At 36.3% G+C, this 25,500-nt stretch overlaps 1 protein-coding gene across 1 annotated transcript in view; it reads right to left on the bottom strand.

Annotated features, from left to right (window-relative positions):
* Positions 1–25,500, bottom strand: part of IFT80 (intraflagellar transport 80) — a 153,525-nt gene that overhangs the window by 64,136 nt on the left and 63,889 nt on the right. The window contains exon 9 of the mRNA XM_030822766.1: positions 2,832–3,011. Within this exon, the coding sequence (XP_030678626.1) occupies positions 2,832–3,011 (180 nt within the window). The remainder of the gene's footprint in view (positions 1–2,831; positions 3,012–25,500) is intronic.

Here is a 25,500-nt window from a genome sequence, read left to right on the forward strand (position 1 = left end):
TATTTAAGCCTCTGAACCAATAATGCCTCTAAGTCAGTCCGTCTCTTAACTTCACAAGAATCAATAAATTTCCTTTTTTTCCTTCATTTTTCACTTTAAATCAATTCCAGCTGAATTTATGAAAAAACATTTTCAAGGTAATAATCTAGAGGGTCCATAAAAACAAGGACCAAATCTGTCTTGTTCACTACTGTATTCCTCATTACTTAGCCCAATGCCTGGCAAGTAGGGATCACTCAATAGATATCCACTGAATGAGTGAATAAAATCATTCTAAAAAGAAACAGTGAATAGGCCTAACTTAGCAAAAATGCAGTCAAATGTTTTATAATCATGGAGAAAGTAAAACTTCTTTTAAAAAATCAAAATAATGTTCTAGTTTAAAACTTTAAAATTATTTATAAATATTATTTTAAACACAAAGATAATTTAGATTAGATAAGCCATTTAAGCATTTCCATGGTTCATCTTATTTCACATAAAAATCTTCTCATCACTAGGATAATTCCTTTTTATTATGAAAGAAGAACTCCTCTTTCTAGATATAGTCTCATGTTGGGGCATTTCTGTAATTAAGGCTAAAACTTATTTTAGCACTACTATATTAGCTATAAATATAATATTATACCCCAATTAGTTGATTAGAACTCACAATGGATTCTATGTCATATACAGAATATTATAATGGTTTAGATCCCAGGTTAATTAGAAGAAATATACATTAAACCATCATGTGGATCCTAAATCCTTCTTAAAGGAAACACAGAAGATAGAGGGACATGTCAAATCACATGATGGAGATACAATCAGCCCAGTCCAGACTGAGAAACTCTACCAGACAGATAACTTGGTTCTTCAACAAACAAACTGCAGGGCAGGAAACAGAGATAGAAGGGGACTCTACAGACTAAAAGAGACTTAAAAGACACATCAGCCATTACAATATGTAAAACTGGATCCTGATTCAAACAAAGTTTTGTGGCATATAGGAAACAACTGGACAGTTAAACACTTTGTGGATATTTGATAATGTTAAGAAATTATTATTATTACTATTATATGATATGATAATGTTAGTGTGGTTATATTAAAACAGAGTCCTTATCTTTTAGTTATATATACTAAAATATTTATAAATGAAATACAATGTCTGAATTTGGGGAATAAGGAAAGTAGACAGGACATAGACTGGGCAGGCTTAAGCATGAATTGGTGATTATTGGGGCCAGGTGATGAGTACATGGGGATTCAATATACTAGTCTGTGTGTGTTTTAAATTATCTAAATAAAAAGTTTTACAATTTTAAAATAAATAAACAGAATGAAGAAAAAGTATACTATACCTAATTATTAGTAATCTAGTGACAATATTATCCAAACTTTAAAATCTGGATATGTGGGCTAACAGAATATTTGAATAGACCTGCCCATGCTCCTAAATTTTTATAGTAATAATATGAATTATGAATACTGAAGATAGAGGCAATTGATACAGGCAAAAGGAAGAAGAGGAAGGTCGAATCCTTCTTTTTCAGAGGATTTGCATTGGCACATTGTACTTTGATCTTCTCCTTGTACCTTTCTTCAACTAATTATTAATATATTAAGGGCAAGGCACTGGGCTAGAGGCTCTGAAGGAGAGACAAAGATGAGCCATGAGGATACTTGTGCCCTCCCACTGATGTCCTTTGACCTGTAAAACATTTCTCCCCACTTCCATTGCCACATCCCAACCTTCTTGTACTAATCTACAAAATATTTCACTTCAAAATTTTCTTCTGATGGGACTGAGGATACACTATACCAAAATATGGCACTATGGCATACTGAGTATTTTAAGCTAAAGGAATTTGATAAAACAAGAGCAGCAGGAGGTCAGTCTGACCTTCCCCTACTCTTCTTCCCTAACACAGGTCATAAAACCTAGAAAGGATTTTCTGACCTTTTCCTGAAGCAGGTCATAAGACTCTCATGTGAGAGGTGCCCTCCCTATACCCAGAGGAAAGTTATATCCTTATTTCTGAAGACACAGGGACACAGAGAAGAATCTAAACACACAGGTCTTGCTAAATTTCCCCCAGCTTATTACCACTAGATCATACCTTTTTTGCCCTATTGTATATCGCCACAACTGTCTACTCTTCATCAAATGTAGCATAAAAGCACACAGGCTTAACTGTTTCTTCAGGTCTGCATTTCCTCAGGAAGGCTCCAGCGTCATGTAAAACTTACACTAAATCAATTTATATGCTGTTTTCTTATTAACATATCTTTTGTTATAGGGACCTCAGTCATGAGCCTAGGATGGGTAGAGATATTTTTCTTCCCCTACACTTCCTAATTCCCAATAAGAACTTCCTATACCATTTTCCCATTTTGACTCTCCTTAGGTAATTCTTAAAATAAAATTTAAAAAAAATCAGGTCAAATAAGTTCATCCAATTACAAATAAGTAAAACAATTAACCCTGTCAGTAACTGGCAGATTAGGCCTGCCTTGGATTCAGATCCAGGAGTCAAATCCAACATGCTACTATTTGTTACAGCTTTTTCTCTCCTTCCCTCACTGAATCCACATATTCCCTCAATGTTTCCAATTTCACTATATTTGTCCTAAATGCATAACTGAAGTAGCTTTGGGCATTCAGGTTCTATATCTGTGAAAGGTTTTTATGTCAGAGAAAGTGACTAATGGAATAGTTAAAATATTTCTAATGTGACTGAATTTTTATAAGCTTGACTAAATATAATTAATGAAGATAATTCCATATTCTGTACAGTTAACCAATATGAAAAGAAGCAGGTTTAATTAACCTTGGAACATAATCATACCTGCATGGCCCTTCTTTTAGTTAATGTTACTTGAAAATTTTTCCACTCCCAATGTTGTTCCACCACATGTGCAAAAACAACATGTCCATTTCCACAGGCTCCAGCAATCTGAGTGCCATCAATAGACCATGCAATATTAAATATGCTGCCAGTGTTGGGTTTTTCTAATGCATATGACCACTGGGGGAGAAAAAACAAGAAAAAAATGGACTTATTGAAAAAAAATTTTTAGGACGTTTTAAATCAGGCACATGACAACATATTAAGATCATTTTTAAAAGAATGTCTATTCTGGAATTATTAAAGTATTTTTCTTAATAAAATTATAGTGTACTGAACAGAAAATACAGATGTAATTGTTAAAGTCCACAGTAGAACATCATGATAAAACAGTGTATAAAATATCTCAAGAACTGTAAAAAACCCACATCATCTCAATGTTTACTATTCCTTTTAAGTAATAATACTTAATAGGTAAACACAAAGATTCTGTAGAAAAAACAAAGACATCTTACTATTCATTCCTAATATACAGTCTCTACATCTAAAAGAATTTCTCATTACAATATTTTAAGAATGTCACAAAAAAATTGAAACTCAACACACAATGTAACTAAAATAGCTCTGACACACATCTTAAATCATGAAATTACACGAAACTGGATCTATTTCTTATCTTTTTTTTTTAACAGACTGCAGTTAAGTATGACCTCTCCTAGAACCTATCTATCTGTTTGAGAAAGTTATCTAGAGATATCAATAAGCATTAAATAGGACAAAAGAGATTCTCGTGTGTGTGTATATAAATAAGACATAAGAAAAAAACAAACTTTTTAATACATGGTATTATATGCACTTGTTTCATTTTTCAGATGCAACATATGTTATTTGCTAGGATGATTAATTTGACTAAACTTATATACATATTCTCTTTCCATTCTTCCAGCCTTACAGCGTATAATCACAGTCTTGATTTTGTTGTTGTTGTTGCTCTTGGCTGGATATATATACATATATATATTTTGTTTGTTTGTTTTACATTATTTTTTTCCAGAAATACTCATTATTAGCTACAGGCTCACTCTGACAACAAATCTAGGAGAATGGAAAAATATAAAGATTTACTAATTGATGCTATTACAAAACAAGACTTTAAAATTCCTAATGAAAGTTCATACATAACATAAAAATACTGAAAGGCTCTTGGACCACTCACTGACACTCTTTTACAACTCTCCCCACCCTCCAACTTTGGAGCCACTAACTGTTGATTTAATGGCTTCATTAAAGGCCTAATAATAAAGTTATCAAGGAGAAGATAATGAACAAACCATAACCTTTGCTTCATCAGCAGTATGAAAATACTAGAAACTTCCTTTTCGAAAATTAAGAAGAATCAATTTAAAAAAGAACACTTATAATATTTGAAGTCATCTTTTGAAAATAACTGTAGAAGACTGGGAACTTCAAAGATACTAATAACCTGCTTTGGGCGATAAAATGAAATTAATTCATTTGTGTTTGACAAACAAGAATTATGAAATTACATGAATAGTATTACATGAATACTATTTTACATAAAGATTAAAAGTGGTTGATAATGACAAATGAGACTTGATTTATTAATATATAGGCTTATGGCATATCTCTCTCTCTTCCTAAATCTAGTCTATCCTCATGGTGTAGAAGAAACAGAGATCTTAGTTTAATTTCTATTTTAAAACCATACATTCATGTAACAGTCCTTCCTTAACCATGGGGATAAGTCCCAGGATCCCCAGTGGACGCCCGAAACTATGCATGGTACTAAACCCTATGCATCCTATGTTTTTTTTCTATATATATATATACCTATGTTAAAGTTTAATTTATAAATTAGGGAAAGTAAGAGATTAACAATGTCTAATAATACAATAGAACAATTATAAAAATATACCATAGTAAAAGTTATGTGAATGTGGTCTCTATTTCTGGAAATTTCCATTTCGGACTGCAGTTGACAAAGGGTAACTGAACTCACAGAAAGAGAAACTGTGAAAACGGGAGGACTACCAAATTTAAAGTATGGTTTTAAAACACTGGAAGAACCGAATCAGCCAGAAAGAAATGTCTTACTAAAATTAAACAGAAATATTTATCTAAGAACTTACAGATGCATGATCCTAAGAGGAGAAAATGAAATGTTTAGATAATAGTATATCATCATCCTATATTCAACTGATTTCCTTTACAGTCCACATGAACCAACAAAAATAAAATCTGCAACATGCAACTTATCCCTGAAAACACATCTCAGGGAATAAGATTGAGTATCCTTTACCTGAAATGCTTGGGAGCCAGAAGCAAATTTTGAATTTCTTCAGATTTTGAAATATTTGCATATACATAAGAAGATATCTTGAGAATGAGACCCAAATCTAAACATGAAATTCATTTATGTTTCATATATATGTTATACACATAGCATAAAGGTAATTTTATATATATTTCTTATAATTTTGTGCATGAAACAAAGTTTTGTAAGTGTTTTGGTTGTGGCCTGTCACATGAGGTCAAGTGTTGGAATTTTCTACATGTGGCATCATGTTGGTGCTCAAAAAGCTTTGGATTTTGGAGTATTTTGGCTTTTGAATTTTTCAGATTGGGAATGCTCAACCTGTATAACAATATTGTGATAATAAAGTTAAATTAAATTCTTACATTAAAAATTTTTAAATTTACAATTTAAAAATTATTTTAAATGTAAGCATTAAAAATTAAAATTTCATCACCCAGGTATTAAGCCCAGTACCCATTAATGATAACAAACCCCCATGATACAAGGTTACCTATATAACAAACCTGCACATGTACCCCTGAACTCAAAATAAAAGATTAAAAAATAAATTAAAATTATTTCTCTCTGTTTTAGATTACTCTAGTAATAAAACAATATAATCAAAACCTAATCAGCAGAGAATAAGTCTTTAATAGTTACTAAAATTGGAGAGACATACTGGAACTATTCCAAAAAATTGAAAAGGAGGCACTCCTCCCTAACTCATTCTATGAGGTCTGCATCATCCTGATACCAAAACCTGGCAGAGATACAACAAAAAAAGAAAACTTCAGGCCAGAATCTTTGATGAACATCAATGCAATAATCCTCAACAAAATACTGGCAAAGTGAATCCAGTAGCACATCAAAAAGCTTATTCCACCATGATCAAGCAGGCTTCATCCCCAGATACAAGGCTGATTCAACATACATGAATCAATAAATGTGATTCATTACATAAACAGAAATAAAGACAAAAACCACACGATTATCTCAACAGATGCAGAAAAGGCTTCCGATAAAATTCAACATCCTTCATGTTAAAAACTCTCAATAAACTAGGTATTGAAAGAATACCTCAAAATAAGAGCCATATATGACAAATTTACAGCCAGTATCACACTGAAAAGCCAAAAGCTGGAAGCATTCACCTTGAAAACGGGCACAGGACAAGGATGCCCTCTCTCACCACTCCTATTCAATACAGTATTGGAAGTTCTGGCCAGAGTAATCAGGCAAGGAAAAAAAAATAAGGGTACTCAGATAGGAAGAGAGGAAGTCACACTATCCCTGTTTGCAGATGACATGATCCCATTATATATCTAGAAAACCCTATCATCTCAGCCCAAAAGCTTCTTAAGCTGATAATCAACTTCAGCAAAGTCTCAGGATACAAAATCAATGTGCAAAAATCACTAGCATTCCTATACACCAACAACAGACAAGCAGAGAGCCAAATCATGAATGAACTCCCATTCACAACTGTCACAAAAAGAATAAAATACCTAGGAATACAGCTAACAAGGGAAATGAAGAACCTCTACAAGGAGAACTACAAACCACTGCTCAAAGAAAGCAGAGAGGACACAAACAAATGGAAAAACATTCCATGCTCATGGACAGGAAGAATCAATATCGTGAAAATGGCCATACTACCCAAAGCAATGTATAGATTCAATGCTATTCCCATTAAACTACCACTGATATTCTTCACAGAACTAGAAAAAAACTATTTTAAAATTCATATGGAGCCAAAAAAGAGCCTGAACAGCCAATACAATCCTAAGCAAAAAGAACAAAGCTGGAAGCATTATACTACCTGACTTCAAACTGTACTAACAGGGCTACAATAACCAAAACGGCAAGGTACTGGTACAAGAACAGACACAATGTCCAATGGAACAGAATAGAGAACCCAGAAATAAGACTGCACACCTACAACTATCTGATCTTCAACAAACCTGACAAAACAAGCAATGAGGAAAGGATTCCCTATTTAATAAATAAATTTAATAAATGGTGTTGGGAGAACTGGCTAGCCATATGCAGCAAAGTGAAACTGGACCCCTTCCTTAAACCATACACAAACATTAACTCAAGATGGATTAAACACAAATGTAAAACACCAAACTACAAAAACCCTAGAAGAAAACCTAGGCAATACCACTCAGGACATAGGCATGGGTACAGATTTCAGGATGAAGATGCCAAAAGCAATTGCAACAAAAACAAAAATTGATAAATGGGATCTAATTAAACTAAAGAACTTCTGCATAGCAAAAGAAACCATCAACAGGGTAAAGAGATAACCTACAGAATGGGAGAAAATTTTTGCAAACTATGCATCTGACAAAGGTCTAATATACAGCATCTATTAGGAACTTAAACAAGTTTACAAGAAAATAAACAACCCCATTAAAAAGTGGGCAAAGGACATGAAAAGATGTCTTCTCAAAAGAAGACATATGTGGCCAACAGTCATATGAAAGCAAGCTCAACATCACTAATCATTGGAGAAATGCAAATCAAAACCACAGTGAGATACCACCTCACACCAGTCAGAATGGCTATTACTAAAAAGTCAGGCTGAGTGCAGTAGCTCACACCTGTAATCCCAGCACTTTGGGAGGCTGAGGCGGGTGGATCACTTGAGGTCAGGAGTTCAAGACCAGCCTGGCAAACATAGTGAAACCCTGTCCCTAATGAAAATATAAAAATTAGCCAGGCATGGTGGCAAGTGCCTATAATCCCAGCTACTTGGGAGGCTGAGGCAGGAGAATCACTTGAACCCACGAGGCGGAGGTTGCAATGAGCAGAGATTGTGCCAGTGCACTCCAGCCTGGGTGACAGAGGGAGACTCCATCTCCAAAAAAAAAAAAAAAAAGGTCAAAAAATAACAGATCCTGGCGAGGTTGTGGAGAAAAAGGAATGCTTTTACACTGTTGGTGGGAGTGTAAATTAGTTCATTGTGGAAGATAGTATGGCAATTCCTCAAAGAGCTAAAAACAGAACTATTATTTGGCCCAGCGATCCCATTACTGGGTATATACCCAAAGGAATATAAATTGTTCTATTATAAAGACACATGCAGCCATATGTTCATTACAGTACAATAACAAAGAAATGGAATCAACCTAAATTCCTATCGATTACAGGCTGGATAAAGAAAATGTGGTACATATATGCCATGGAATACTATGTAGCCATAAAAAGGAACGAGATCATGTCCTTCGCAGGGACATGGATGGAGTTGGAGGGATATTATCCTTAGCAAACAAACACAGGAGCAGAAAACCAAATACCACATGCTCTCACTCATAAGTGGGAGATAAATGATGAGAATACATGGACACATGGGGGGAACAATGCACACTGGGTCCTACTGGAGGGTGGAGGGTGGGAGGGAGGACAGGATCAGGAAAAATAACTAGTGGATACTAGGCTTAATACCTGGGTGATGAAATAATCTGTACAACAAACTCCCATGACATACACATATCTATGTAACAAACCTGCACATCCTGCATGTGTACCCCTGAACTTAAAAGTTAAAATAAAATTGGGGAGACAGGGTTGTATTTTTCCAATCAGTAAATTGAATAATTTTTATTGGTAAATAAAAAAGATCTATTTATCATCTGTGCTTTTCAAGAGATTTTTTTAACACTCTAATTCTCTTTTCTTCCCTAAATATGCTACGAGATACTTGATTCACATTTGTATTACTACCCTCTAAAAGGGAATGAGACAGCTGCCCTGGGTGTAATTTAGTGGTAGTGGCAGTGAGAACCCTGGTAGATGAATTTTAAATATCCCTCTTGATGGGGCTCAGAACACACTACCTCCAAAATACGGCACATCAACATAGAGAACACAGCAGAAGCAGGAACGTCATTCTCTAACCTTCTTTCACCACTCTCCCGAGGGAAGTCAGTTCATCAAGGGAGAGGTACCTTCCCCGTACCAGGAGGAAAGGAACATCCTTATCTCTAAAGACACAGGGATGCAAAGAATAATCTGAACAGAAAGGCTTTGCTAAATTTCCCCTGGTTTATTAGCATTAGATCATAACCTCTTTGTCCAATCATACTTTTGCATGACTATTCATTTGTAATAAAACCTAAGCATAAAAATACACAGGTTTCCCTGTTTCTTGGGGGGTCTTCATTTCTGAAGGCTTCCATGTTATGTAAAGTTTGCATTAAATAAAATTGTATGCTTTTTTTTTTCTTGTTAATCTGTCTTTCGTTATAGGGTCCTCATCCATGAACCTAAGATGGGAAGAAGAGACATACTTTTTCTCCCCTACACTGTTACTTATCTTACTTATCTCTTTCTTTGACCAGACTATCTCTCACTTTAAGATGTTACTCATAGTGTGCAAGCCAGCAGCATCTGTATCATGTGTGAGCTTATCAGAAATGTAAATTCATGGACCCTACCCGAAGCTATTGAATCTGAATCTCTGGAGAGGAGAGACAGGAAGCTTTTAACAAGCTCTTGAGATAATTCTTATGCACATAAAGTTAGGATACTTGTTATCAATGCTAGCTGCACATTATTATCATCTTAGAAACTTTAAAACAAAAGAACAACCAAAACTCTGGCTCTGATCCAACCAATTAAATCCAGACTCTCCTGGGGGTAGGTCTGGATGTGTGTTTAAAAGTCCTCTAGGTGATTTTAATAAAGAGCCATTGTTTCAAGAGAAGAGCAAAATTTGTAATTTGGTTCATCATTAGCAGCTGGCTCTCTGACAGTACCTTACCAACTCATCTGCTAACTATTAAGACAATTATACAACCTTGTCTTAGCCTCTAAACCAGCTTCTTCTAGGTGTGTGTATATTTGGCTTCTTATATTCATAACCTAATTTTTCTTTTGCACTTTTTATTTCTTTGAACTTCAAACATAAACTTAAGTAGGAATAATAATACAAAGCAGTGGTTTTCAAACTTTAGTGTGCATCAGTTACCTAGGATTGTTAAAATGGATTCCTGGGCCCGACCCCAGCGTGTCTGATTTAGTAGATGTGGGCTGGGGTCAAAAAATTTGCATTTCTAACAAGCTCCAAGGTCCTGAAGCTACTGGGCCAATGACCACACTTTGAGAATGACTGGCATAATAGACCTCTATTTACCTGTTACCCAGTTTCCAACAATTATCAACTAATGGCTAATTCTCATCTCCTCTGTACCACCATCCACTTCTCCATGGCCCAGATTATATGAAGCAAATCCCTAACATATCATTTCATCAATAAATATTTCAGTATACAGTAGTCCCTTCTTGTCCACAGGGATAGGTTCCAAGACCCCCAGTGGAGGCCTGAAACCACAGATAGCACTGTACTATCTATATAACACTACGAACAGATTTATTTTTCCTCCTTCACAATTTGATGGATAGAAGATTCATTTTTACTATAGATGTTAGCAACCACGGCCTACTATCTTTTTCTAATTGAGAACTTTCACCTTTTCACTTAAAGGAAGCACTTTATGGCTTCTCTTTGGCACACTGAATTGCTAGCATCCCTACTTTTGTGCTTTGGGGCCATTATTAAGAAAATGAAAGGTTAATTGAACACAAGCCCTGAAATACTGTGACAGTTGATCTGATAACTAAGCCAGCTACTAAGTAACTTATGGGTGGGTAGTGTACAGAGTGGATATGCTGGACAAAGGGATGATTCACGTCCTGGGAAAACAAAGTAGGATAGCTTGAGATTTCATCATGCTGCTCAGAACAGTGTGCAATATAAAACTTATGCATTCTTTTTTCTAGAATTTCCCTTTAATATTTTCAGATCATGGTTGACCATAGGTAACTGAAAAATCATGAAAGCAAAACCACAGACAAGGAAGAACGACTATGTATCACTAAAAAGATAGACTTTTTAAACCCAACTTCAATACCTCATTAAGTCACTGTTCAAAATTTCCCAATTGTCATTTTTTTTCCAGTTTGTTTCCAGTTTGTTTCAATCAAGATGCAAATAAGGTACAATCACTATGTTTGATGGGTAAGATGTTTATGTTCTCTTTCCACATCTTTTTACCCTTGTAATTTTTTTTTTTTTTTTTTTTTTTGAGACAATGTCTTGGTCTGTCATCCATGCTGGAGTACAGTGATGCAATAATAGCTTACTCTAGCCTCAATCTCCAGGCTCAAGTGATCCTCCCACCTCAGCATCCTGAGTAGCTGGAACCACAGGTGCATGCCAAGACATTGGGATTTTTATTTTTATTTTTAGTAGAGATAAGGTCTATGTTGCCCAGGCTGCTCTTGAACTCTTGAGCTCAAGTGATCCTCCCGCTTTGGCCTCCCAAAGTGCTAGGATTACAGGCATAAGCCACCACGCCTGGCCTCCCCTTGTAATTTTGTGGTTGTTGAAGAAACTGGGTCATATGTCCTATAAAATTTCCCAGCCTGAATTTTGGCTTCTGCGTTCTCATGGTGTTATTTAACATTCCCTCTGTCCCCTTTATGTCCTGTAAATTAGTAGTTAGATTTAGAGTCTTGATCAGATTCAGGTTCCATATTTTTGGCAAGAAAACTTCATAGGTGATGTTGTATACTGTTGTAATTTGTTAAGTGAGGTATTTAAGCTAGGTTTTGTGTGGCACAGTGAGGAACATTCAGACTGGAATAGTAGAAAGATTAGGTTTATTACTCACAGATCTAAGCGAGAAGGCAGAGACAATGGGAAGGTGTGGGGTGTCATCAAGAACATGAATGCTCAACCAGCAGATGGGGAGCAAGAGAGAGAGGGTGAAACCTTTGCGTGGAGGCTTTTATTGGTGTGCAGAGTGTTACCTAGGTGGGTTTCCCCTGGCAACCCTTAGTGGGGTTGTTTGAAGGGAGCACAAGGATAAGCACGGGAACTTGGGGATTACATTATTAGGTTCCTAACACTTAAAAGTAGGTGATCAAACAGTTTGGGATATGGGGCCTTATCTATCTAGAAGATAAAATGCTAACTAGATGGAGACTATCTCAAAATAGGTGGGTCAAAAGTCAGGGACAAGACAACAAAATGGATGCTGGGACAGCATTACATAAATAAGAGTTATGACATGTACTTCCAGTAGGAAGCAATTAATGTCTGTTGCCTCTCTTCTTAAGCTTTTAGTAAACGACGATCATTGCCTGCATCTACTAATTCAGTAGGGTTGCAAAATAGGTAATCTTCTAATCTTTTCTTCACTTACTAACTGCAATAGTTTTAGAAAAAGAAGTATCTTCTCATCACCTATTTGGTTACCCTGGGGTATATATATCAAAGGCAGGATAAATTCTTGATGATTTCCAGTTAGTTGCCATCATGTGTTGCTTAATGAAGGGGATGCATTCTGAGAAATGGGCTATTAGGTGATTTCATCATGTGAACATCATAGTGTGTACTTATACAAATATAGATAATATAGCATCTAGACTATATGGTATAGCCTATTGCTCCTAGGCCACAAACCTATCAAGCACCTTACTGTACTGAATACTAAAGGAAACTGTCACACAACGATAGTAGTGTACCTAAACATACCTAAACACAAAAAAGGTATAATAAAATACATCATTAAAACATAAAAAATGGTATAACTGTATATGACACTTATATGAATGGAGCTTGCAGGCTTGGAAGTTGTTCTGGGTGAGTCAGGAAGTGAACGGTGGGTTAATGTGAAGGCCTGAAACACTACTGCATACTACTATCAATTTTATAAACACTGTATACTTAGGCTACTAAAGTTATTTAAAATTATTTTTCTTTCTTCAATAACAAATTAACTTCAGCTTACTATAACTTTTTTCCTTTATAAACCTCTTAATTTTTTAAACTTTTTGACTCTTGTAGTAACACTAAGCTTAAAATAAAACACGTTGTGACAGCTGTACAAATATATTTTCTTTATATCCTTATTCTTTATGTTTTTTTCTATCTTTAAAATTTTTTGTTTTGTTTTTTACTTTTTAAACTTTCTTGTTAAAAACTAAGATATAAACACACACATTAGCCTAGGCCTATGCAGGGTCAGAATCATCAATATCACTGTCTTCCATCTCTACATCTTGTCCCACTGGAAGGTCTTCAGGGGCAATAGCATACATGAAGCTGTCATCTCTTATGATAACAATGTCTTCTTCTGCAATACTTCCTGAAGGACCTATGTGAGGCTGTATTATAGTTAACTTCTTTTTAAAATTGGAGTACTCACTAAAATAACAATAAAAAGAATAGTATAAGAAATATATAAACCAGTAACACAGTCATCTATTATCACTATCAAGTATTATGTACTGTACATAATTGTACGTACTGTACTTTTATATGGCTGACAGCGCAGTGGTATGTTTACACCAGCATCAACACAAACACATAAGTAATATGCTGTACTATGATACTAGGATGGCTATGACATCACTAGGCAATAGGAATTTTTCAACTCCATTATAATCTTATGGGACCACTGTCATATATGCAGTCTGTCACTGACCAAAATGTTATTATGTGGTACATGATCATATCACTTTTCAAAAATATAAATTTGAATAGTGACTAGATACTTGACGATACTTAAAAATTACTGTTAATTGTTTTCAGATTTAATAATGGTATTGAGGTTAGGTTAACAGACTTTGTGCTTTCAGTGATATATACTAAAATATTTAGTGACAGAATGATAGGATGCTAGGGATTTGCTTAAGTGGGTGGTGGTACAGATGAGATATGTTATTAGTTGATAATTGTTGGAAGTTGAGTAACGGGTAAATAGGGGTTTGTTATACCAGTTGGTATAAACACATTTGATGTGTTTCAATAAATATGATGCTCAAATTGGCTCACTTTTTTTTTTTGAGACACAGTCTTGCTCTGTTGCCCAGGCTGGAGTGCAGTGGCACGATCTCAGCTCACTGCAACCTCCGCCTCCCAGGTTCAAGCAATTCTCCTGCCTCAGCCTCCAGAGTAGCTGGGACTACAGATGCCTGCCAGGATGCCCAGCTGATTTTTGTATTTTTAGTAGAGACGGGGTTTCACCATATTAGCCAGGCTGATCTTGAACTCCTGACCTTGTGATCTGCCCGCCTCGGCATCCCAAAGTGCTGAGATTACAGGTGTGGGCCACTGTGCCCAGCTCAAATTGGCTCACTTTTAGCCTGTGAGATCTCTTTCAAGTTGGGTTTTTTGTTTTGTTTTTTTTTTTAGTCTCCTTGACAGACCCTCATAGCTTTTTTTTTTAAGACATTTTCCTTGTTTTCTAGTATGATAAAATGTCCATATTCACATTTTAGATTTCCTGACTTACACGGGGAATTCTCAGTGAGCTCTGGTTCATTTTATAAAAATGTGGAAAATATTATTTAAAGAATGCCCACAAGTGCTTGGATACTATTACTGAGTTGATCATTGCTTTTCTAGGTCCTTTTAGTGGAAAGAAATAGGTAATTTTTTCAACATAAAAAACAAACTCTAATACTTTCCATTCAAATCCACGAACTATCGGATTTCTACTTACCCTCACCAGTCTTACCCCAGGATCTCCTTTAATTAGCCAAAAAAAAAAAATCATCTTTTTTTTTTTTTTTTTTTTTTTTTTGAGATAGAGTTTCACTATGTTTTGCAGGCTGATGTCAAACTCGGTTCGGCAGAAAAATCCCAATTCTTTTTTTCTTTTCTTTTTTTTTTTTTTTTTGAGACGGAGTCTTGCTCTGTCACCCAGGCTTGAGTGCGGTGGCAGAATCTTGGCTCACTGCAACCTTTGCCTCCCAGGTTCTCCTGCCTCAGCCTCCCGAGTAGCTGGGACTACAGGCACCCGTCACCACACCCGGCTAATTTTTGTATTTTTAGTAGAGACGGGGTTTTGCCATGTTGGCCAGGCTGGTCTCAAACTCCTGACCTCAGGTGATCCACCCGCCTCGGCCTCCCAAAGTGCTGGGATTACAGGCATGAGCTGCCATGCCTGGCCCTAAAAATCCCAATTCTTAAGACACCAATATAGATACTCAGAATAACACTATTAATACCACAAACAAATGATTATAAAAGAGTTTAAAACTACTTTTTGCATTCTATTTTCCCTTAGGCCAATTTTCTTTTAAGCAACAACTTTATTCAGATATCACATATTATAAAATTCATCCTTTTAAAGTATAGAATTCAGTAGTTTTTAGTATATTCAAAGTTGTGCAACAATCACCACTATCTAATTTCAGAACATTTTCATCACCATAAAAGGAAACCCCATATCCATCGGAAGTCACTCCAATTCCCTGCATCCCTCAGCTCCTAGCAGGCATCAACCAGCAGATGGGGAGCATTAATCTATTTTTATTTTCTATTTTGATTATTTCATATAAATAAAACACTACATTATGTGGCCTTTTGTGTCTGGCTTCTTTCACTTAGCATGTTTGTTTTCAGGGTTCATCCATGTTGTAGCATGTATCAGTACTTTATTCTTTTTTACTGCAAAATAATATTCTATTGTATGGATAGAACATAGTTGGTTTATACACTAAGCAATGGATGGACACTTCAATTTTTTCAGCTTTTTGGCTTTTATGAATAATGTTGCTATGAGCATTTATGTGGACATATGTTTTCATTTCTCTTGGGTATATACCCAGGTATGGAATTGCTGGATCTACGGCAACTCCATGTTTAATGTTTTGAGTAGCTGCCAAACATTTTCCAAAGTGGAGGGGTTACTTTCTACTGGGTTTCTACTGTGAGCACCAGGAGCAGACAATCAAATAATTTAAATCACTGAAAACAGTTATTCTATGAGAAGTTATGCAAATAAGTGAATCCACAATTAGATCCATTTGTTTCATTTGCTTTTGAGGTTTAGGAATTGCTTTCTAAAAAGTTAATTTTTATATAATTATGTAAAATATTTAAATGATTCCAAAGTTGAATTTACAAGAAAAAATATACAAAGTATAGTCAAATAAGTCTAATTTCTATTCCTTTTCTCTCTCCCATTTCCTCCCTCTCTCTATAGATAACAATTTTTTATTTTTGTTTTATCCTTACATCTTTCTTCAACATGTGTGTATGTGTGTGTGTGTGTGTATCCATAGCGATGTGTCCCAGAGATCATCTATTGTAATATATGAAGATATACTTTCCTATATAGCTATTGATGGTATGATCAATATGTTTCACCTCAGCTCTATCATTTTATGTAATATGTATGTCTGTGTATCTGTGCCTTTCAAACAGTCTTTTTGTAGATGATCTATTTTATTTGCTCTCTTTTTTTGGGATATATTTGAGTATTCAGGAAAGTTTCCATTTTTAACCTAATGATTACATTTATGCTAATTACTTTTATAAAAATACCTTATCCCCATGCCACACATTTTTTAGGGCAATTTTCTATTTGTTCTCCACTATAAGCAATAAGAAAATTAAAAGACAGCCTTTTTCCCCTCCTCTCCTTTTCTCCATATCTGATTTTAAGTAATAACCCTTTTATTACCAATTAATATCTACAAGCCAGTCAGCAAATTTATTCTACTTTTCATATATTATTTTTCATTCTCTTCCTGTTTTTGCAATGTTGGTGTCTATAGCCAATATACATACTATGCTGTATCTTTCACATCCACCATTTTATCTTAGTTCTACAGATGAATATAAAATGCTCACAATCAGTCCTGATTTTACTATGTCCCTAGTCATATTGTTTATCTGAAGCTAATTCTCTAGTCGATTCCTCAAAACATTTATGAAAACATTCCATGAGTTCTTACATGTTTATAATAGTTTGCTTATGACCTTTATATTTAAAGGTAAGAATGGGCCGGGCGTGGTGGTTCACGCCTCTAATCCCAGCACTGTGGGAGGCTGAGGCAGGTGGATCACGAGGTCAGGAGTTCAAGGCCAGCCTGGCCAATATGGTGAAACCCCATCTACTAAAACAAAAAAAAAAAAAAATAGCTGGGTGTGGTGGCGGCCTGTAATCCCAGCTACTGGGGAGCTGAGGCAGAGAATTGCTTGAACTCAGGAGGCTGAGGTTGCAGTGAGCCGAGATCGTGCCACTGCACTCCAGCCTGGGTGACAGAGCAAGACTCTGTCCCAAAAAAAAAAAAAAAAAAAAAAAAAAGGTAAGAAAAGTTCTATGCAAAATCTTTGGCTTGCCTATTTTTTCTTTGAGTATCCTATATTAACCTATAGTCTTCTGACATAAAGTGTTGCTATCAAAGTCTGATGATGTTCTGATTTTCTTCTTTATAAGTGACTTGGTCTTTTCTTTAGATGGCCAAAGTATTTTTTTTCCCTTTTCTCTAAATTCTTATAGTTTTCTTAGCATATATCAGGTGTTAGCCATCTGGGTCAATTTTCCTAATTATCTGTATGCCTTTTCAATATCAATGTCAAATTCCTTATTTTGAGGAAATATTTATTGAATGGTACCTTTTAGTATTTCTTTATTCATTGCTTTGGGCTTCATCTTTGCAGACTCCTATTATATGTACTTTGGATCTTCTCTGCCTAAATTCTCTATCACTTTCTATCAAAACTTTTTAACTCTTGAGACTTCAGGTTCTAAAATGGCAGCATAGAAATAAGGTGGCTTCAACCACACCCCTCACCCCAGAAAACCAAAAACAATTATACAGCACCAAGATTACCACCAGCAATATCCTAGAACTCAAATATGAAGATGAGATAGTTCCTGGGCATGGATAAATGAAAAAACTCTGAGCAGACAGTAAGAGAACTGGACTTCCATATCAGTGACACCCTTTCCCCCATCTGCCTGGCACCAACTGCACAGAAAAATTTGCCCCCAGGCTAGGTGCAGTGGCTCATGCCTGTAATCCTAGCACAGGCATCCACGAGGGAGGAGGATCCTAAGCTGTAATCCACAAGGGAGGAGGATCACTTGCATCTAGGAGTTTGAGACCAGCCTGGGCAACACAGTGATACCCTGTCACTACAAAAAATTAAAAATTAGCTGGGCATGGTGGTATGTGCCTGTATTCTCAGCTACTCAGGAGGCTGAGGTGGGAGGATTGCTTGAGCCTGAGAGGCTGAGGCTACAGTGAGCCATCACTGCACCACTGCACTCCAGCCTGGGCAACAAAGTGAGACCCTGTCTCAAAAAAAAAAGGGACCTGAAGGAGATGAGTGAGAACCCATGTGTGTATCTGGAAAAGGGCATGGTGACATAGAGAAGAACATGGCCCTGGGATAAGAGCATTCTCTGGACCTTGCTGACCACTCATCTTTGAAAAATCTCTCAGACTGTATAATACCAACCTCTTCTGGCTCTTGCTCTCCTTTCTAAATGCTGCCTCTTTCTTTCTTTCTCTTTTTTCCCCTACATTCTGCTCCCTAGACAATATTGGAGAAGAAATATAATTTCTCCTCAACCCTTGTAAGTTTATTGCTGGGATAAACCTCTGTAACAAAAGATAGATTGAAAAGACAAAAACAAGCAAGTTTACTATCATGCGCAGTGTACATCACGCAGGAGAAATCTCAACGAAAGGTAACTCAAAACAGTGTCTTGGAACTCCAGCTTACCTAGCATCTTCAGGATGCTATATTTCTGGAATATTGATAATGCTCTTTATTAATATGGGTGGTGGTTTCTTGGATATTTACATATGTAAAAAATTGAACTGTGCACATAAGATACTGTATGTAAGTAATATCTCTATTAAAAACAACAGTTTGTTATAATTTCTGTTCTTTTACATCTGTTGAGGAGAGCTTTACTTCCAACTATGTGGTCAATTTTGGAATAGGTGTGGTGTGGTGCTGAAAAAAATGTATATTCTGTTGATTTGGGGTGGAGAGTTCTGTAGATGTCTATTAGGTCCACTTTGTGTAGAGCTGAGTTCAATTCCTGGATATCCTTGTTAACTTTCTGTCTCGTTCATCTGTCTCATGTTGACAGTGGGGTGTTAAAATCTCCCATTATTATTGTGTGGGAGTTTAAGTCCCTTTGTAGGTCACTCAGGACTTGCTTTATGAACCTGGGTGCTCCTGTGTTGGGTGTATATATATTTAGGATAGTTAGCTCTTCTTGTTGAATTGAGCCCTTTACCATTATGTAATGGCCTTCTTTGTCTCTTTTGATCTTTGTTGGTTTCAAGTCTATTTTATCAGAGACTAGGATTGCAACCCCTGCCTTTGTTTTCCATTTGCTTGATAGATCTTCCTCCATCCCTTTATTTTGAGTCTATGTGTGTCTCTGCATGTGAGATGGGTTTCCTGAATACAGCACACTGATGGGTCTTGACTCCTTATCCAGTTTACCAGTCTGTGTCTTTTAATTGGAGCATTTAGCCCATTTACATTTAAAGTTAATATTGTTATGTGTGAATTTGATCCTGTCATTATGATGTTAGTTGGTTATTTTGCTCATTAGTTGATGCAGTTTCTTCCTAGCCTCAATGGTCTTTACAATTTGGCATGTTTTTGCAGTAGCTGGTACCGGTTGTTCCTTTCCATGTTTAGTGCTTCCTTCAGGAGCTCTTTTAGGGCAGGCCTGGTGGTGACAAAATCACTCAGCATTTGCTTGTCTACAAACTGTCTCTCAGACCACAGTGCAATCAAACTAGAACTCAGGATTAAGAAACTCACTCAAAACCGCTCAACTACAGGGAAACTGAACAACCTGCTCCTGAATGACTAGTGGGTACATAATGAAATGAAGGCAGAAATAAAGATGTTCTTTGAAACCAACGAGAACAAAGACACAACATACCAGAATCTCTGGGACACATTCAAAGCAGTGTGTAGAGGGAAATTTATAGCACTAAATGCCCACAAGAGAAAGCAGGAAAGATCCAAAATTGACACCCTAACATCACAATTAAAAGAACTACAAAAGCAAGAGCAAACACATTCAAAAGCTAGCAGAAGGCTAGAAATAACTAAAATCAGAGCAGAACTGAAGGAAACAGAGACACAAAAAACCCTTCAAAAAATAAATGAATCCAGGAGCTGGTTTTTTGAAAAGATCAACAAAATTGATAGACCACTAGCAAGACTAATAAAGAAGAAAAGAGAGAAGAATCAAATAGATGCAATAAAAAATGAAAAAGGGGATATCACCACTGATCCCACAGAAATACAATCTACCATCAGGGAATACTACAAACACCTCTACGCAAATAAACTAGAAAATCTAGAAGAAATGGATAAATTCCTCGACACATACACCCTCCCAAGACTAAACCAGGAAGAAGTTGAATCTCTGAATAGACCAATAACAGGCTCTGAAATTGTGGCAATAATCAATAGCTTACCAACCAAAAAGAGTCCGGGACCTGATGGATTCACAGCCGAATTCTACCAGAGGTACAAGGAGGAACTGGTACCATTCCTTCTGAAACTATTCCAATCAATAGAAAACGAGGGAATCCTCCCTAACACATTTTATGAGGCCAGCATCGTCCTGATACCAAAGCCTGGCAGAGACATAACCAAAAAAGAGAATTTCAGACCAATATCCTTGATGAACATTGATGCAAAAATCCTCAATAAAATACTGGCAAACCGAATCCAGCAGCACATCAAAAAGCTTATACACCATGATCAAGTGGGCTTCATCCCTGGGATGCAAGGCTGTTTCAACATACACAAATGAATAAATGTAATCCAGCATATAAACAGAACCAAAGACAAAAACCACATGATTATCTCAATAGATGCAGAAAAGGCCTTTGACAAAATTCAACAACCTTCACGCTAAAAACTCTCAATAAATTAGGTATTGATGGGACGTATCTCAAAATAATAAGAGCTATCTATGACAAACCCACAGCCAATATCATACTGAATGGGCAAAAACTGGAAGCATTCCCTTTGAAAACTGGCACAAGACAGGGATGCCCTCTCTCACCACTCCTATTCAACATAGTGTTGGAAGTTCTGGCCAAGGCAATCAGGCAGGAGAAGGAAATAAAGGGTATTCAATTAAGAAAAGAGGAAGTCAAATTGTCCCTGTTTGCAGATGACATGATTGTATATCTAGAAAACCCCATTGTCTCAGCACAAAATCTCCTTAAGCTGATAAGCAACTTCAGCAAAGTCTCAGGATACAAAATCAATGTACAAAAATCACAAGCATTCTTGTACACCAATCACAGACAAACAGAGAGCCAAATCATGAGTGAACTCCCATTCACAATTGCTTCAAAGAGAATCAAATACCTAGGAATCCAACTTACAAGGGATGTGAAGGACCTCTTCAAGGAGAACTACAAACCACTGCTCAATGAAATAAAAGAGGATACAAACAAATGGAAGAACATTCCATGCTCATGGGTTGGAAGAATCAATATCGTGAAAATGGCCATACTGCCCAAGGTCATTTATAGATTCAATGCCATCCCCATCAAGCTACCAATGACTTTCTTCACAGAATTGGAAAAAACTACTTTAAAGTTCATATGGAACCAAAAAAGAGCCCACATCACCAAGTCAATCCTAAGCCAAAAGAACAAAGCTGGAGGCATCACACTACCTGACTTCAAACTATACTACAAGTCTACAGTAACCAAAACAGCATGGTACTGGTACCACAACAGAGACATAGATCAATGGAACAGAACAGAGCCCTCAGAAATAATGCCACATATCTACAACTATCTGATCTTTGACAAACCTGACAAAAACAAGCAATGGGGAAAGGATTCCCTATTTAATAAATGGTGCTGGGAAAACTGGCTAGCCATATGTAGAAAGCCGAAACTGGATCCCTTTCTTACACCTTATACAAAAATTAATTCAAGATGGATTAAAGACTTATATGTTAGACGTAAAACCATAAAAACCCTAGAAGAAAACCTAGGCAATACCATTCAGGACATAGGCGTGGGCAAGGACTTCAGGTCTAAAACACCAAAAGCAATGGCAACAAAAGCCAAAATTGACAAATGAGATCTAATTAAACTAAAGAGCTTCTGCACAGCAAAAGAAACTACCATCAGAGTGAACAGGCAACCTACAGAATGGGAGAAAATTTTTGCAACCTACTCATCTGACAAAGGGCTAATATCCAGAGTCTACAATGAACTCAAACAAATTTACAAGAAAAAAACAAACAACCCCATCAAAAAGTGGGCAAAGGACATGAACAGACACTTCTCAAAAGAAGACATTTATGCAGCCAAAAAACACATGAAAAAATGCTCATCATCACTGGCCATCAGAGAAATGCAAATCAAAACCACAATGAGATACCATCTCACACCAGTTAGAATGGCCATCATTAAAAAGCCAGGAAACAACAGGTGCTGGAGAGGATGTGGAGAAATAGGAACACTTTTACACTGTTGGTGGGACTGTAAACTAGTTCAACCATTGTGGAAGTCAGTGTGGCGATTCCTCAGGGATCTAGAACTAGAAATACCATTTGACCCAGCCATCCCATTACTGAGTATATACCTAAAGGACTATAAATCATGCTGCTATAAAGACACATGCACACGTATGTTTATTGTGGCACTATTCACAATAGCAAAGACTTGGAACCAACCCAAATGTCCAACAAGGATAGACTGGATTAAGAAAATGTGGCACATATACACCATGGAATACTATGCAGCCATAAAAAATTATGAGTTCATGTCCTTTGTAGGGACATGGATGAAACTGGAAAACATCATTCTCAGTAAACTATCGCAAGGACAAAAAACCAGACACCGCATGTTCTCACTCGTAGGTGGGAATTGAACAATGAGAACTCATGGACACAGGAAGGGGAACATCACACTCTGGGGACTGTTGTGTGGTGGAGGGACGGGGGAGGGACAGCATTAGGAGATATACCTAATGCTAAATGACGAGTTAATGGGTGTAGCAAACCAACAAGGCACATGGATACATATGTAACAAACTTGCACATTGTGCACATGTACCCTAAAACCTAAAGTATAATAATAAAATTAAAAATAATAATAAAACTTAAATAAATAAAAACAACAACATGCCGCCTCTGCCATTATCTTCCCCCCAAGCTATTTTTATAGAAATTATAGTCAGCCCTTGCTTTCATTGTTTAAGAGTATTTTGAGACTACAACATAATATTGAGCTAAAATAAGTATATTATGTCAATACCAAAATGTAAAAAATGCCCAAAGACAAAAACTTGGAAGGTAGACAGAAAAATTAAAATATTTTGTTATGATTATGGGTATTATTTTTTCTAGCTTTTTGTTTTCATTATTTTTGTTATACTAATTTTTTGCCACAAATTTCTCCAAAATATAAGTTTATCCTGTATATCTAATTAAACCACTTACCACAATTTTTGTCTCCAAAATAGTGGTAAGGTTTTCTATTTTTCCCTAATTCTATACAGCAAATTGCAGCTAACACTGTTTTCTTAGGCTACAGAATATGAAAAAGTAAACAAAGATTATTTTTTACTTCATTTGATACAAATAATTTCTAAAAACAAAAAGTGGGTAAGCAAAACATAGAAGAAAATGGAAAAAAGTAATTATAAAAGAAGTTTACAGGACACAAAAGTGTTCTGTATTAACAATATGATATCCAACTAAAACACTAATGTTATTTTGAGGTGCTTGTTAAGTAGCACTATATCACTGAACATGAACATATCAATTGCTGTTAGCTTTTGAAAGATTTAGCAACGTATTTTTGTCTGAAGGGAGGGCAGTCTTGAAAAAGTGTGAGGCTGACCAATTTGGTTTTTAGCTCTGGGCAAATATCACTGGCATTTCCCCAAATATCCAGTACCTTGAGGGTGTTCTACAACTAGCCAAAATCTCTTCATAAAGGGCCATCTCCTGGGCAAAAATATTCTATGCGTCTCTTCACATGCTCTAAAGTCTGCTCTCAGCTAGCCAAGTTACTTAGAAAAGGACGTGATAAAAACAATTTTAATGTGTTACTCCCATGATACTATTATATTTTAAGAAATAATTTCTTAAATCAAAGCAATAAAGCTAGTGAGATAATTTTTTATCAGTAAGAAGAAGGTGAAATCCTCCCCAAGTTATCTACCTACATGACTCATTGCTAATACTGGCCCTAAAATGCAAAAAAGATAGAGTTTATATCTTTGCAGGTATATCTGCAGTGTTCTATTACTGCTTTAACAAATTACCACAAATTTAGAGGCTTAGAAAAACATAATTTGATTATCTTGCAGTTCTCTAAGTCATAAACCCAGCATGAGTTTCACTGAGCTAAAATCAAGGTGCTAACAAGGCTGCATTCCTTTCTGGAGGCTCTGGGAGAAGGACCATTTCCTTGATCATTCAGATTGTTGGCAGAATTGTTTCTTGCAGCTGTATGACTGAGGTGCCCATTTCCTTGCTGGCGATTCATAGTTTCTAGATGCCACCTGCATTCCTCGACTTGTGGTCCACTTCCTTCACCTTTAAAGCCAGCAACAGCAGGTGGAGCGCTCTTACTTTGAATCTGTCCTTCATCCACTAACCCCCAGCTAGGAAAAGTTCTCTGCTTTTAAGAACTCATGTGATTATATTGGATGACTGGATAATCCAGGATAATTTTACCATCTAAAGGTCCCTACCCTTAATTACATCTGAAAGTTCCTTTTGCCATATTAGGTAACACATTCACAGGTTCTGGGGATTAGCATATGGGTATCTTTGGAGGCCCATTATTCAGCCAGTCATGAAATTGCATTAGGAAGAATATAGCAGTTAATTTGGGGATTGTAAAAGCATATTCCTTTTTTCTAAATATTCGTATTTAGATATGAGCATAAACACATAAAATGATATTTTTACTACTTTTTTTTTTTTGAGACAGGTTTTCACTCTGTCACCCATGCTGGAGTGCAGTGGCGCAATCATGGCTTACTGCAGCCTGAGCCCAGGCAATCCTCTCACTTCAGCCTCTTGAGCAGCTACAACTACAGGTGCTTGCCACCACACCTGGCTGATTCTTTTCTGGTACTTTTTGTAGAGACGGGTCTCACCATGTTGCCCAGGCTGGTCTTGAACTCCTGGGCTCAAGAAATCTGCCTGCCTTGGCCTCCCAAAGTCTTACCATTTTTTAAACGTAGTTTGTGATTTGTGGTTTTGGCTTTCAAGGACTTATTAACAATGATTAAAAAAAAAAAACCTAAATAATAATTTGACCATGTGACCATGTTGTCACCAAGTGGTGGTAGGAACTTGGCATGTGGTACTGGATTATTAAAGATATCCAAAAGAAAACATTTTAAGTTATTGAAGAAGTTGCTTTTAAAAAGAAAACAATAGCCAAAATAGGTGCACCTACCCCAACCTGCCTAGACACAACTCATTAGACGGGGCATGTGTACCAAATCTAAGCTGAGCCAGTGATCCCTTCCCTGAGGGAGTGTTTAAAATTGGGACT

This window comes from Nomascus leucogenys, chromosome 11 (assembly GCF_006542625.1).
Source record: "Nomascus leucogenys isolate Asia chromosome 11, Asia_NLE_v1, whole genome shotgun sequence".
Taxonomy (NCBI): Eukaryota; Metazoa; Chordata; class Mammalia; order Primates; family Hylobatidae; genus Nomascus; species Nomascus leucogenys.